The sequence below is a fragment of the Rana temporaria genome, chromosome 3 (genome assembly GCF_905171775.1).
Source record: "Rana temporaria chromosome 3, aRanTem1.1, whole genome shotgun sequence".
In the NCBI taxonomy this organism is placed as follows: domain Eukaryota; kingdom Metazoa; phylum Chordata; class Amphibia; order Anura; family Ranidae; genus Rana; species Rana temporaria.
Genome location: NC_053491.1, coordinates 374,054,904 through 374,070,534, shown reverse-complemented (window position 1 = coordinate 374,070,534; position 15,631 = coordinate 374,054,904). Strand labels below are relative to the sequence as shown.

General features: G+C 46.6%; 1 protein-coding gene across 2 annotated transcripts in view; it reads left to right on the top strand.

Annotated features, from left to right (window-relative positions):
* Positions 1-15,631, top strand: part of TMTC1 (transmembrane O-mannosyltransferase targeting cadherins 1) — an 82,829-nt gene that overhangs the window by 21,507 nt on the left and 45,691 nt on the right. For both annotated transcript variants that reach the window (XM_040345545.1, XM_040345546.1), the window contains exons 4-6: positions 2,924-2,997; positions 4,794-4,970; positions 10,396-10,480. In XM_040345545.1, coding sequence (XP_040201479.1) covers positions 2,924-2,997; positions 4,794-4,970; positions 10,396-10,480 — 336 coding nt within the window. The remainder of the gene's footprint in view (positions 1-2,923; positions 2,998-4,793; positions 4,971-10,395; positions 10,481-15,631) is intronic.

Genomic DNA, 15,631 nt, shown 5'->3' with positions numbered 1-15,631 from the left:
TTATAACTTCAAACCAGTTATTTCACAGAAAATAGATAAATAATAAATTATTATATTATAACATATAGCATAATAATATATTATTTAGCTTGATTAAAAAAGTATCTTTTCAGCAGCATCAGATTCTCCCTCTTAACTGTGTGAGAAAAACATGAGTTTGTGGGTAAATCTTATACACATAAACCCATGTTTTTTCCTTGTAGTTAAGAGGGCTGGGCTAGAAGGGAACATTTGTCTTTTAGACACATGCCCCCTTCTATGACACTGCAGTGAGAGGAGAGCCCCCACTGCAGAATTTATATTGGAAAGCTTGGACCAATGGTGCTTTACCAGGCTACAAGCTGAAGATTGAGCTCAGTGCCTCTGACAAGAAGTGAGAGGCACTGTGATTGCATCGTCTCAGTCTGCTGCGAACAGCGTGTGCCAGCTTGTATTTAAACTGGCCGCTCTGTATGTAGCTTCTGACAGGCTGTGCAAGGAGCCCCGTATCTCTGGAACCATAGGTACTAGGAGCCCCAAAATTTGAGGTCTCTGTGAACCCAGTTCGCTGACCTATGACCCTCAACTCGATCCTTTTTTCTTTCTTTTTATGTTCATGGCTCTGCCTCACCTTCCTCCCCTGACTGCACATTCCTGCTGTGCTAGGCTCTAACCTTTATAGTCAAACTGTCATGTTGCCAATGATAAAGAGTAACAGAAGCATGAGGGAAGAAAGGGGAAATTATATAAATTTCAGGGCCTTTTGGTTAAGATCAAGTTTAACATTTGTTCTTATCAGTGTCCAGTATGGGCGCCCCATAGTTCCTCCAGTCCTTATGGACAAGGTGGCTGTTAATCGGTACTCCTACTGGTATGATGGGAGTCCTGAGGGACCTTTCTGATGGGCAAGGAAACCAAATTAAAACATGCACAACGTAAAATGTGGGTCAGGACTGGAGTACATCAGGAGTACTTCCCTGGCGTAGAGGGTTCTGAGGGGCCCAGTGCCTCCTGATTTGAGTGGTGCTACCTGATCTGGCCGGGGGCTGGGAAGACAGAAATGGCCGGGGGCTGGGAAGACAGAAAGCTTGTGGTGTCTATGGGTTTGGGACCCCACCGTGAGAATGAGCACTAGCCCATTACACCCTTGGTTTTTCTTGCACTAGATTGGGACAGATTTTGTTACCAGGTTGCAAGGCCTAGCAAATAAATCTTCACCGTCACCTTTTTTATTTTGCATATTTATTGCTCCCCATGTGTGTTAATGCACTTATTTTTGTGTTTCTTTCCACTCGGGATAAAGGGTGTGGGGCTTGGGCCTACCCTGAAGTTCCTTTGTCACCTACCTTGGGAATAGGGGAGGGGAGTCTCTTTTGGACGGCTCCTCACCTAGTACTCTGTGGTCGGCTTTGGCCCATTTAATGAGAAGAGGGGTCCCCCAAGCCTTTTGGCAAGGTGGATCTAAGTGTGCCTTACCCCGTCAGGAGCCTTGTGCCCCAAGGGGTCAGGGAGGGATATTACTTCTTCTGGAGATGGACCACTTTTTTGTTCACTTACTGGTGTATAGTTTATGCACACCCACCATGGGCTTATAAAAGAGAAAAATCACTCACAGGTGAATAACACGGTGGCCAACCTGTAATGTGAGAGGAGAAGGGTAGTACTCTTCTGATTATATGTTGCCAATAATACAGTATAAGAAAAGTGCAAAGGAAGAAGGCAGAGGACGATGTTCAGTTGTAGAACTTCATCACTAACAAGCAAATGACAGAGAGACCAACCAGTAATGTGTGAGGAGAATATGAGTGTTCTTGTCTCAAGTATATGTTGCCAATGGTATAGTAGACAAATGATGGATTACTATTCCTCCCACTGACACCAATGATGGGGTCCTATTCCTCCCACTGACACTATCGATCAGGCACTATTCCTCCAACTGACACCAATGAAGGGGCACTGTTCCTCCCACTGAAACCATTGACGTGAGACTATTCCTCCCACTGATGCCATTGATGGGGCACTATTCCTTCCACTGACACCAATTCCTCCAACTGACACCAATGATGGGTCACTATTCCTTCCACTGAAGCCAATTCCTCCCAATGACACCAATGATGGCACACTATTCCTCCCAATTATACCAACAATGGAACACTATTCCTACCCCTAAAATGATGCTGGGGAATTTTCTACTTCAACTGGCCACAGTTTGGCCCCCCTAAAATCTGAAAGACCGTAAACTGGTCCTTTGTTTAGAAAAGCAAATTTGGAGGCATAATAGCATAAGTTAAGATGAAGAACATAGATCAATTCTAAGACTCAAGGACTAACAAGTCTAAATTCCAATCCATTTATGAGTAGGCTGGTTGTACAGACGTTGATCTACCAATCGACTTCTGTACAGCAACCCTGTTGGGTTTTTCCCGAATGATCGGTGCCACCAGCTTTAGTTGGCTGCACTGATCAGTGCATTCTAATGGTGGGGAAAGCTCCCCATTGTCTGAATACAATAACTCAGCAGGAAGGATTCTTGATGTGGATGGGGAAATTTGCCATTTATATTTTTTCCTTTTAACCCGCTGGTTCATGCTCTTCTCTCAGGATACATTGTAACAGAAGCACAAGGCAGGAGGCAGGAGGACTCAGGAAAACCGATAAGGGAATGGCACAGACAATAGTGTGTGAGGGCAGGGGGAACGCTCTTGTCTCAAGGTACATATTACCAATGTTACACAGTAACAAGGTCGTAGGAGTAGAAGAAAAAGGAGAAAACTCAACACCAAATCCCTGTTCTGACAGCTGAGTGACTCTGAATGCAGACAGTACAGTGTACAGAGAACAATAACTTCCTCTTGTGTTACAGTTCTGACACAGAGTATAATATATTAAGTAAGATTGAATTCACATACGCCTCTAATCTGCATTTTTTCTGGTTCCCACGCAGGTGGCGGGCATTGTGGGCAGAGCGGATGTCTTAGCTTGTCTGCTGTTCCTCTTGGCGTTCCTCTCCTATGTAAGGTATGTCTTCTTTGTGAACCTGGGTATATTTCATAAGACGGCTTACATGTTGCCAATAATACATTGTAACAGAAGCAAAGGGGAAGAACAAAGCCCTATTCATGGACTCAATTGCTTTTAAGTGAATGACATAGAGGTCAGCCAATAACTTGTGAGGAAAAGGGTATTACTCCTGTCTCAGGTTACATGTTGCCAATGATACATTGGGGTTGATTTATTAAAACTGAAGAGTGCAAAATCTGGTGCAGCTGAAATCGGCTTCCAGGTTTTTTTTTTTGTCAAAGCCTGAATCAACAAGATGAAAGCGTTTTTTACCCCAAAAACGTCAAATTCCTGATATGTGCCTGCTGTACTATGTACTTGTATGAGAAAGTATCCTGTTCTCTTTGTATTGCTTCCTTTATGTGAAATCACTGGTGTTCCTGCCAGTGCCTCTGCTTCCCTATTAAAAACTGACCACACTAAGCAGGAGAACCACACCGTGGTCATTTCTCTAGCTATGCTGGGAACTTAGTGTGCTCTCCTCCAATGATCAGACTTCTCCTGACACGCCCCCGCTGCACAGCCAGTACTGCTGCTTCTCCTCCCCCCAGCTCTTATGCAGCTGAGAACAGAGGAAATGTGATCACTTATATATAAGGGGGGAAAAAGGTATTTATAATGTATTTTCATATCAATACAAAAAATGTTTTGCCTTTCGTTTCTAGTTTAAACTGAATGGGTTGTTTTACAAGATCAATGTTTACAATCACTTGAAGTTAGAAGCTGATTGGCTACCATGCACAGCTGCACCAGATTTTACACTCTCCGGTTTTAGTAATCAACCCCATTGCAACAGAAGCAGAAGGGGAAAAGGAGGAAACGGATCTATTCTTGGATTGAACCTCTAAAAGTGAATGACGTTTGGGTCAGCCAATAACGCATGAGGAGAAGGGCAGTGTTCTTATCCAAGGTTACCTGTTTCTTTTTTTTTTTTTTTTATCAAAAAGGTTTTTATTGCTCACAAAACATACAAACAATGAAAGAATGACATCTTACACACTGTATTCCAACAGTCATGACAGCGTAATTGCAGGTCAGACAACAAAAGTACTAAAATAAATCATTTCGTATAATCAAAATACCATCTCGACCAGCTTGACACAGTTTACAGAACTCCTTTCCCCGCCCGCCCTACCACCCTTCCACCCTCCAGATAGCCTACCAAATGACCAGGAAGGGGACCCTGTCAGTTAACCTTTGCCCTTACATCCCTCCAAGTAGCCTTGCCTGTACCAGCTCCAGGGGGCTCAGTCCAGGTGTCGCAAACGACGGATCCCACAGTTTAAGAAATTTCCCTGCGTTCCCTCTGTGTTGGTATATGTACTTTTCAATTAACAGCGTTCTACCCACATGTTGTACCCAGGTCTTGGTCGAAGGGGGTTTCCTCGACTTCCAGTGTAGGAGAATGAGCTTTCTCGTCTGGAACAGTGCCCTGGCGAATGCCACTCTGGTCACCTCTTCCACTATCGCCCCCTCCAACACACCCATCAGGCAACAAAGTGGGTCCTGTGGAACGTTGGTCCGGAACACTGAATTCAGTGTAGCCAGGACCTCCGCCCAATATCTACGCAACTTGGGGCAACACCAGAGTAGGTGAATAAGATCTCCCTGGGCCGCCCTGCAGCGTCCACAGAGAGGTTACCTGTTTCTAATGCAATTAGAATTCACATTGAGAATGTTAATAGATCATATTGGATCATTGTATTTGGGATTGAATCTTGTATGCATCTGCCATGTACATCTTGTTGTTCCAGGAGTGTGGAGACGGAAGTGGTCACAGATCATTTTCCCGGTACAAGATCACCTCTCCTCCTACTGCTCAGTCTACTACTGGGCACCTGTGCCATGCTGGTGAAGGAGACAGGAATTACAGTGTTTGGCGTGTGTTTGGTGTATGACCTCCAGGTCCTGTGCCTGCGAAGGATGAAAAGGTTTGTTCATTTATTTCTGCACCTTAGTTTTCTGACCTCTAGCTCTACCAGTTTCAACCCAGTTCAATAATATTGTCGTTCTTCAACTGAGCTGTTCCTGAAATATGTAGGGCTGCCAACGCTACCTCCTTCTGAAACTGTGCTTACCTGGCAGTTATGCTTATCCTCAGGCTTCAACACATATGCGGATCAGGAGTTCTGAATTCTGTTGTTGCCTGCTTGCTCTGGGTCAGTGACTGAAAAAGCATCATAGCCAAAGGATGGAAATGATTGACAGGCACTTAACATTTAAAGCACTAAGCGGGCTCACTTGTGTTGCAGGGCACCACAGTGCCTAGTGACATACTTTGTGGTGCACTGCGGTGCAAAAAATTGTCTGATTTCTATTTTATTATTTTACTGCATTGTGGTACAGGTATGGGCTGCCTTAATGCACAACATAATGGGCCAGATCCTCAAAAGAGATACGACGGAGTAACTGCTGTTACTCCGTCGTATCCCTGGTTCTAACTTTGGAACTGATCCACAGAATCAGTTTTCCAAAGTTAGGCAGAAGATCCGACATGTGTAAGGGACTTACACTGCCGGATCTTAGGATGCAGTACCGCATCCGCCGCTGGGGGCATTTCGAGTCGAAATGCCGCTTCTGGTATGCAAATTAGCACTTAGGGCGATCCACAAAGCTTTTCAGCTTCGTTTTTTCGCCGTAAGTTTTAGTTTGCAAGTGTAAAATTAGGGCTGCTTTTACAAAGTGTAAAGTTAGTAACACCATGTAAAAGCACATTCAAGCGACGGCATTTGGTATACATTCCTGAGAGGGAGAACTCCACGGCAATTTGTAAAATCAAAACCGGCATGGGTTCCCCCCCCCAGGAGCATACCAGGCCCTTAGGTCTGGTATGGGTTGTAAGGAGACCCCCCCTACGCCCAAAAATCGACGTAGGGGGTCCCCCTACAATCCATACCAGACCCGTATCCAAAGCACGCTACCCGGCCGGCCAAGAATGGGAGTGGGGACGAGCGAGCGCCCCCCCCCCCTCCTGAGCCGTACCAGGCCGCATGCCCTCAACATGGGGGGGTTGGGTGCTCTGGGGCAGGGGGGCGCACTGCGGGCCCCCCCACCCCAGAGCACCCTGTCCCCATGTTGATGAGGACAGGACCTCTTCCCGACAACCCTGGCCGTTGGTTGTCGGGGTCTGCGGGCGGGGGCTTATCGGAATCTGGGAGTCCCCTCAAATAAGGGGGCCCCCAGATACCGGCCCCCCACCCTAAGTGAATGGATATGGGGTACATCGTACCCCTACCCATTCACCTGGAGGCAAAGTGATAGTTATTAAGCACACAACACAAGGGTTTTTAAAATCATTTATTAGTCTGCTCCGGAGGCCCCCCCTGTCTTCTTTAGCTCTAATACCAGGGGGGGCTTCTTCTTCCGCTCTCCGGGGGTCTTCTCCGCTCTCCGGGGGTCTTCTCCGCTCTCCAGGGGTCTTCTTCTATCTTCGCCGCTCTCCGCTGTTGACTCGGCGCACCCCGGTTCTTCTCCAGCTGTCCGGTGCCTTCTTCTTCAGCGCTGGCTGCCTGCTATCTTCGTGTGTTAGCTCAATTACTAGCAGGCAGCCAGCGCGGTCTTCTGTGACGTCATCTTCTTCTCTTCTCTTCTTCTCCCTTCTTCCGATGTTGACACGACGCCTCTTCTCATTGCAATGATGGAAGCGCGCCTTGCATCCCATTTATATAGGCCTCACCGTCCCATCATGCTCCGGTAGGTACCCACGTGGGTAGGCACCCACCACGTGGGTACCTACCGGAGCATGATGGGACGGTGAGGCCTATATAAATCGGATGCAAGGCGCGCTTCCATCATTGCAGTGAGAAGAGGCGTCGGGTCAACATCGGAAGAAGGGAGAAGAAGAGAAGAGAAGATGACGTCACAGAAGACTAGGGTGGCTGCCTGCTAGTAATTGAGCTAACACACGAAGATAGCAGGCAGCCAGCGCTGAAGAAGAAGGCACCGGACAGCTGGAGAAGAACCGGGGTGCGCCGAGTCAACAGCGGAGAGCAGCGAAGATAGAAGAAGACCCCCGGAGAGCGGAGAAGACCCCCCCCCCCCGAGAGCGGAAGAAGAAGACCCCCCCGGAGAGCGGAAGAAGAAGACCCCCCCGGAGAGCGGAGAAGACCCCCCCCGGAGAGCGGAAGAAGAAGACCCCCCCGGAGAGCGGAAGAAGAAGCCCCCCCTGGTATTAGAGCTAAAGAAGACAGGGGGGGCCTCCGGAGCAGACTAATAAATGATTTTAAAAACCCTTGTGTTGTGTGTTTAATAACTATCACTTTGCCTCCAGGTGAATGGGTAGGGGTACGATGTACCCCATATCCATTCACTTAGGGTGGGGGGCCGGTATCTGGGGGCCCCATTATTTGAGGGGACTCCCAGATTCCGATAAGCCCCCGCCCGCAGACCCCGACAACCAACGGCCAGGGTTGTCGGGAAGAGGTCCTGCCCTCATCAACATGGGGACAGGGTGCTCTGGGGTGGGGGGGCCCGCAGTGCGCCCCCCTGCCCGAGAGCACCCAACCCCCCCATGTTGAGGGCATGCGGCCTGGTACGGCTCAGGAGGGGGGGGGCGCTCGCTCGTCCCCACTCCTTTCCTGACCGGCCGGGTAGCGTGCTTTGGATACGGGTCTGGTATGGATTGTAGAGGGACCCCCTACGTCGATTTTTCGGCGTAGGGGGGGGGGGGTCTCCTTACAACCCATAACAGACCTAAGGGCCTGGTATGCTCCTGGGGGGGGAACCCATGCCGGTTTTTTATTTGAAAATTGGCATGGAGTTCTCCCTCTCAGGAATGCATCCCGAGCGACGCTGTCAAATTCTTTTCATTTTTTTTTTCCCGACGCAACTTTTTTTACCCGGCGCGATCCACAAAACTCGGCATAACGTAACTTCGCGCATGCGCAGTACGGCCGGCCGGATTTAAGTTACACAGCCTGAAATTTCTAGGTAAGTGCTTTGTGGATCGGGCACTTAGGTAGAAATTTTAAGGCAGTGTAACTTAAATGGGATTTTTTAAGTTGCGCCAGGTTTTTGTGGATCTGGCCCAATGTGTATTAACATGGGTTATATCCGAATGGGCCCTTTGAGATTTCAAGTTAACCAAATGCTTGTTTGATTCCATACCACCAAATTGGTAACAAAACAAAAAGAGTCAATAAATGTAAGACCATATCAATGCAACTGTTTCCTCAAATGACAGGATTGATACCCGTATAGCCAGCAGTAGAAGGTATTCTATAGTCCAGTGGTCTTCAAACTGCATCCCCTGGACCAGATTGCCTTTATCCAGCCCTGGAGGAATTATTCCTGCCACTGACCCCAATGATGGGGCATAATTCCTTCCAATGACACCAATAGTGGGACATGATTCCTGCCACTGACACCACCAATGAGGCACTATTTCTTCAACTGACCCCAAAGATTAGGCATAAATTCCATCCACTGACACCAACAGTGGGACTTAATTCCATCCACTGACACCAATGATTAGGCATAAATTCCATCCACTGACACCAACAGTGGGACTTAATTTCATCCACTGACACCAACAGTGGGACTTAATTTCATCCACTGACACCAACAGTGGGACTTAATTCCATCCACTGACACCAACAGTGGGACTTAATTCCATCCACTGACACCAACAGTGGGACTTAATTCCATCCACTGACACCAACCGCGGGACTTAATTCCATCCACTGACACCAATGATTAGGCATAAATTCCATCCACTGACACCAACAGTGGGACTTAATTCCATCCGCTGACACCAACAGTGGGACTTAATTCCATCCGCTGACACCAACAGTGGGACTTAATTCCATCCGCTGACACCAACAGTGGGACTTAATTCCATCCACTGACACCAACAGTGGGACCTAATTCCATCCACTGACACCAACAGTGGGACCTAATTCCATCCACTGACACCAACAGTGGGACTTAATTCCATCCGCTGACACCAACCGTGGGGACTTAATTCCATCCACTGACACCAACCGTGGGGACTTAATCCCATCCACTGACACCAACCGTGGGGACTTAATTCCATCCACTGACACCAACCGTGGGACTTAATTCCATCCACTGACACCAACAGTGGGACTTAATTCCTGCCACTGACAACAAAAATGAGGCACTATTCCACCTATTGACTCCTCCTAGTACCAATGATCGGGTATTACTTACTTCTACTGGGCACAGTCTGGCCCCCCTAAAGTCTGAAGGACAGTAAACTGGCCCTTTCCTTAGAAAGTTTGGAGACCCCCTTCTATAGTCCATAGAAAAAAACTGAAAATAATGTAAAGCTGTCCATACACGTATAGAATTTCGGTGATTTGCAGTGCGAACGACTATTCATCGCTCAACAGCAACTTGTCCACTAACTTTTTTTTTTTTTAAAGGTAAATTTTTAACTTGTCCACTGACTGAATAAAATAGTTTCCATGATCGAAAGTGCTCGGTCAATAACAATAGCAACATTATATAATTCCTGTTCACTTATATTGCAAGGACATGTGCAATATAAGACAAATTTTTTTTTCCGCTTAGAATATAACATACACTTTGGTTGAAAAGATAAATGTTTTTGCTTCACCATTAGCCGGGCCTACTGTCGAAATCGACGGTAAAGTTGAGTGCGCTAACTTAAATGTCAAACGATCTTTTTGAAAACCACCCATTTGGGCCGAAATTCTATATGGGTATGGCCAGCTGACAGTGCGGTACAGGTGGCGAGCACAGGAAGTTATCAGTTCACAAGATTTCTGGTAGAATCGACAAGAATTTTTTTTGCGCTTACTGAACTGATATAACACAATGCTTCAATGGTCATTTTTACAGAAAAGGGAGCAAAAAGACTGGGTTCACACTGACTTGTGGGAAAACGCGGCATGCGATTTGCACAAGAATCGCACTGCATCCCTGTGCACATCACATGCGATGTTTGTGCGGTGCGTTTCAGCCATACATTGCATACGCACCAAAATGGTGCAGGATCCCTTTTTTCTGGCACTGTGTGTTGCCATCTGTTATGGGGTGTCGTTAAGATAACATTGACACCCGCAGCAAATCGCATGGACACCATGTGATTGCTTAGAGTGTAATGCGGGGAAACACAGCGAATCTTGTGCGTTTGCCACATCGCATTCGTATGAACCAAGACTAAGCTGTGGTAGTAATTGTTAGCAGAAACAAATATGACGTCACAGCGGAGCGTTTGGATAAATAGTTGTAAGATACATGCTGTGCAGAACAGGAGGTCAGCTGACTAACAATAATATTTCCATTCTGAGGTGACCGGTCCTCCCTGTGCCTCGCCTGTCAATGTACTCAGGGTTCCTGTATCACCTCTCCCTCTCCCTGACCTTTTAGGTTGCCGTCTCTGGAGCGCCCTGCAAAGGATCTGTGGACTGCGGCCATTCCCTTCCTGAGGAGAGCAGCGCTGGTTTCCTGCCATGTGAGTGGAATGTGTTCAGCCAATTCTCCGCTTCAGCATGCAGTGAGTGAGTGGGGCCCCTGACAGCTGGAGCCATATTATATGATGTGTCACTTCTATAATGCCAGGAGTACTGATAATATTCGGTACTAGCCCAGTCTATGTGTGTGTATAGAGTTACAGTTTTAAAAAGTCAATGGGGGTTATTTACAAAAGGCAAATGCACTTTGCACTACAAGTGCAAAGTGCACTTGAAATTGCACTGAAAGTGCACTTGGAAGTTCAGTCGCTGTAAATCTGAGGGGTAGATCTGAAATGAGGGGAAGCTCTGCTGATTTTATCATCTAATCATGTGCAAGCTAAAATGCTGTTTTTTATTTTTCTTGCATGTCCCCCTCGGATCTACAGCGACTGCACTTCAAAGTGCACTTTCAGTGCAATTTTAAGTGCACTTTGCACTTGTAGTTTGCACTTGTAGTGCAAAGTGGATTTGCCTTTCGTAAATAACCCACAGTGTGTGCACTGCTAAGGCTATCCAGCAACTACAGCAGGTGTGTTCAAATCAAAAGTTCCAGTTATTTCTCAGTCTCCCCACACCTAATTCTTCTCTATCTCCCTTCTCCCTATCTCATTTATCTCCTTTTCATACTTCCCTAATATAAAGGTTAAATTGGAATGATATCAGGAACACTATTATATTTCGGGGTAATATAACGGTGTATACATGGGTGTAGGAACCCTTACAAATCTGGGGGGGACAGCATTTTTCCCCCCCCCCCCCCCCCCCCCGGCGCGCACACTCCATACATTATATCTGTGCTCCATTAACCTTAAATGGTTATGATGCTTAAAGTGATCGTTTAACTTATTTATCTTTTACAGAGAAAGATAGCATAGATGGCGTTATTCTGCATTGCGTTGTATAATGTACTATTGCTGGGATTTGTTGTTCCTCTGTAACTGCTGGTATTCTCCATTGCGTTGTATAATGATTATACTACGCAATGCAGATTACCACTGACCAGTTATAGAGGAACTACAAATCCCAGCAATAATACATTATACAGCGCAATGGAGAATACCACCAGCTATAGAGGAACAACAAATCCCAGCAATGATACATTATATAAAACACAATGCATAATACCAGCAGTTACAGAGGACTACAAATCCCAGCAATAATACATTATACAGGCTGTTTAATATATTATTGCAGGGATTTGGTGTTTTTTTTTTAAACAAGAAACTTTAAAACAGGTCCCCCTTACCTGTTTCTGAAGCCTTGGAAGTTGCGGTGGCTCTGCGGGCGTGTGTCCGGCCTGTGTGGTGAGCGCGGCGTGGACTCGTCCTTCAGATGCCACCCGCAGCGGCAGCCCACACACACTGCTGCCCCCCAGGACAAACCACACCCCCCCTCCATTAGTACAGACCCCCCCTCAGGACAAACCTCCCACTTCAATTAGTACAGACCCCCCCATAAACCACCCCCCATTAGTAGAGACCCCCCATCCATTAGTACAGACCCCCGAACAAACCACCCCCTCCATTTTTACAGACCCCTCACCACAAGTCATTCCCCACAATTAGTACAGAACCCCCCCACGATCCCCCACAATTAATACAGACCCCCCCACAATTAGTACAGAGCCCCCCCACAAGCCACTCCCCCCCACAATTAGTACAGAGCCCCCCCACAATTAGTACAGAGCCCCCCCACAAGCCACTCCCCCCCACAATTAGTACAGAGCCCCCCCACAATTAGTACAGAGCCCCCCCACAAGCCCCCCCCCACAATTAGTACACAGCCCCCCCACAATTAGTACACAGCCCCCCCACAAGCCACTCCCCCCACAATTAGTACAGAGCCCCCCCACAATTAGTACAGAGACCCCCCACAAGCCACTCCCCCCACAATTAGTACAGAGCCCCCCCACAATTAGTACAGAGACCCCCCACAAGCCACTCCCCCCACAATTAGTACAGAGCCCCCCCACAATTAGTACAGAGCCCCCCCCCCAAACCCCACCCGGGCGGCAGCTGGAGAGGACAGTGTGCAGCTGCGCCGCCGGGGTGGAGAAGATGAAGATCGTTCGTGGATGGAACAGGAGGGAGGACTAGGAAACACCGCGGCGGTGGCCTCAGACAAGGAGAGGAGGATGGAGAGGAGGAGGGAGAGGCGCACTCTGGCGCTTGAGCGCCACCTCTGTGGCACCTGGGTGAACTGCACCCCACACGGCGATATGTCAGCAGTGCTCCAACTTGGGAGCCTCCAAGTCCTCCTAACCTGGGGGGGATTTTACAATACCTGTCCCCCCCGCATTATTTCCTGGGGGGAATGCGTCCCCCCCATCCCCCCCGGTTCCTACGCCCATGGGTGTATAGGGAGTGAGTCCAGGTAAGGGATTTGGTCAAAAATCGTCCTTCGCAGTTTGTGACACATTGTGCAGCTATTTCCACTGTTGGCTCTTCTCCCTGTATAATGTGGAATTTGCTCTTCTATGGAAGTTAAAGCAGAACTTCACCTTCTCGATCAACATTAACTATTTTGAATCCCCATGTTGCTAGCATTAGTAAACAGGTAGGAAGGTAGACTATACAGTCAAAAGTATTGTGACGCCTGCCTTTACACGCACATGAACTTTAGTGGTATTCCAAGTCTCAAGCTGGATACACACTATACAATTTTCTGTAGATTTTTTCCTTCAGATTTTTTTTCGATGTCACAATGTAGAGAATACGATTTCCTATCATCTGTGCCCAGTCTTGCCACACAGAGTTAATCCAGCTCTGAGCAATCCTATTTTTATTGTTCAGGGAAATAAAACAGACTTCCAGATAAAGACCAAAGTCTTTGCTTGAGTGACAGGTTATTTACATATCTCGTGCACTAGCTTGCAGACATGCACAGCTTCTTGTCTATGTATATTCTGATGGCTGTTTACACTGAACTGTGGATCACCCCATATTTTGAAAACATTTAATCAAAACACAGGAAAGACAGCCAATCCTGGGAGAGCTGGACGGGAGAGGAGAGGAGAGGAGGAGAGGGGAGGGGGATGTGGATTGTGCACTTTACAGAAGCTGTGCATGTCTGCAAGCTAGTGCACGAGATATGTAAATTACCTGTCACTCAAGCAAGGACTTTGGTCTTTATCTTGAAGTTTGTTTTATTTCACTGAACAATAAAAGAGGATTGCTCAGCGCTGGATTAACTCTGTGTGGCAAGACTGGGCACAGATGATAGGAAATCTTATTCTCTACATTGTGACATCAAAAAAATAAATACATTTTTTGGGGTTTACATCCACTTTAAAGCCTCGTACACACGATCGGAAATTCCAACAACAATTGTGTAATGGAAGGTTTTTGTCAGATAATCTGACCGTCTGTATGTTCCATCGGACAATTGTTGTTGGAATTTCCGACAACAACTGTTGGATAGCCATGCTCTCAAATTGTCAGACAACAAATGTGTTCCGTCGGATTATCCGATCGTGTGTACACACGTCCGTCAAACTAAAATCCAAAGAACACACACGCATGCTTCGAACCAATGCTAACCGTCAGACAACATTAAGCAGAAGTTGCCCAAAGAGTGGCGCTAAAGAGCTGAAAAAACACGTAGTTTAGTGTATGTTGGCTGAAAAAGTTCTGCCGTCTGTATGCAGAACAAGTTCACGGCCAACGCCCTTCGGACAGACACTGATGTGGACGAGAAGACCTGGCTCGTAGTCTCTGCTTGAATTCATCCTAAAGTTTTAGGGCGTTTTTGCAGTGCCTCAGTGTAAAAACGGTAAGGCGTTTTTACAGCGCTTTCAATTCATTTCAATGGAGAGGGGCGTTTTTGGAGCGTTTTTTTCAGCGCCCAAAAGCTGCTCCAAAGATGCTGCTTGCAGGACTCAGTGTGAAAGGTTCCATTGAGATGCATGGAGAGCGTTTTATGAGCGTTTTAATAGCGCTATATATTTAACGCTAAAACGCTGTAAAAACTCTTCAGTGTGTAAGGGGTCTAAATAGCGTTTTTGGTTTGTGTTGCTCAGATGCAGTGTAGTTCTGCTTTAAGTCTGGAATAAGAGTGGAGAATCTCTCTAAGTATCTCTCACTGAGAAGTAATTGGGGCACCATAGCAGGAAGTGGTCCAAAAAGACCCCCGTGGCACATTGCTGGCACGGTCTACTTATCCTGGGCTTGTAGGTCTGTCTGTGCCATCCTGATTGTATTTGCCGGTGGTATGTCTGTGTGTGTGTATTTGGGGTCTTGCAGATTCTCTAGTCATGAGGTCAGTTTGTAGTCTGTTTGTATTGATTGGTATGTAGGTATTTTATATGAGTTTGTTATTGTTTTCTTCTATTTTCTGAGGTGTTTCTCTTTGGAATTGTTCATTATGGCTGTTATTTGAGATTTTGTCAGGCTGCATTGTTGAGAGTTTTGGTTGGACAAGGGGCTAATGCAGGGGTCTCAAACTGGCGGCCCTCCAGCTTTTGTGAAACTACAAGTCCCATGAGGCATTGCAAGGCTGACAATTATGCCGCGTACACACGATCATTTTTCAGCATGAAAAAAACGTTTTTCAGCATGTTGAAAAAACAAAGTTTTTCCAACTTCATCATTAAAACGACATTGCCCACACACCATCGTTTTTAAAAAACGATCTAGCAAAGTGCGGTGACGTACAACACGTACGATGGCACTATAAAGGGGAAGTTCCATTCGCCTTTGGGCTGCTTTAGCTGATTCCATGTTGGTAAAAAGACGATTCACGCTTTTCTGTCTGTTACAGCGTGATGAATGTGCTTACTCCATTATGAATGGTAGTTTTACCAGAACGAGCACTCCCGTCTCATGACTTGCTTCTGAGCTTGCGTGGGTTTTTAACATCGTTTTAGCCCACACACGATCATTTTTTACAACCCGAAAAACAACGTTAAAAAATGCAGCATGTTCGAATTTATTTTTTTGTCGTTTTTCAAAACCTGAAAAATTATGTGAAGCCCACACACGATCATTTAAAAATGACATTTTTTTCATGGCGAAAAATTATCGTGTGTACACGGCATAACAAGCATGACTCCAACAGGCAAGAGGCATGATGGGACTTGATTGAGACCCCTGGGCTAATGAGTTATTGGCCTTGGTTATGAGACTTTCTGGTGGTATGAATTTGGCTGCTGT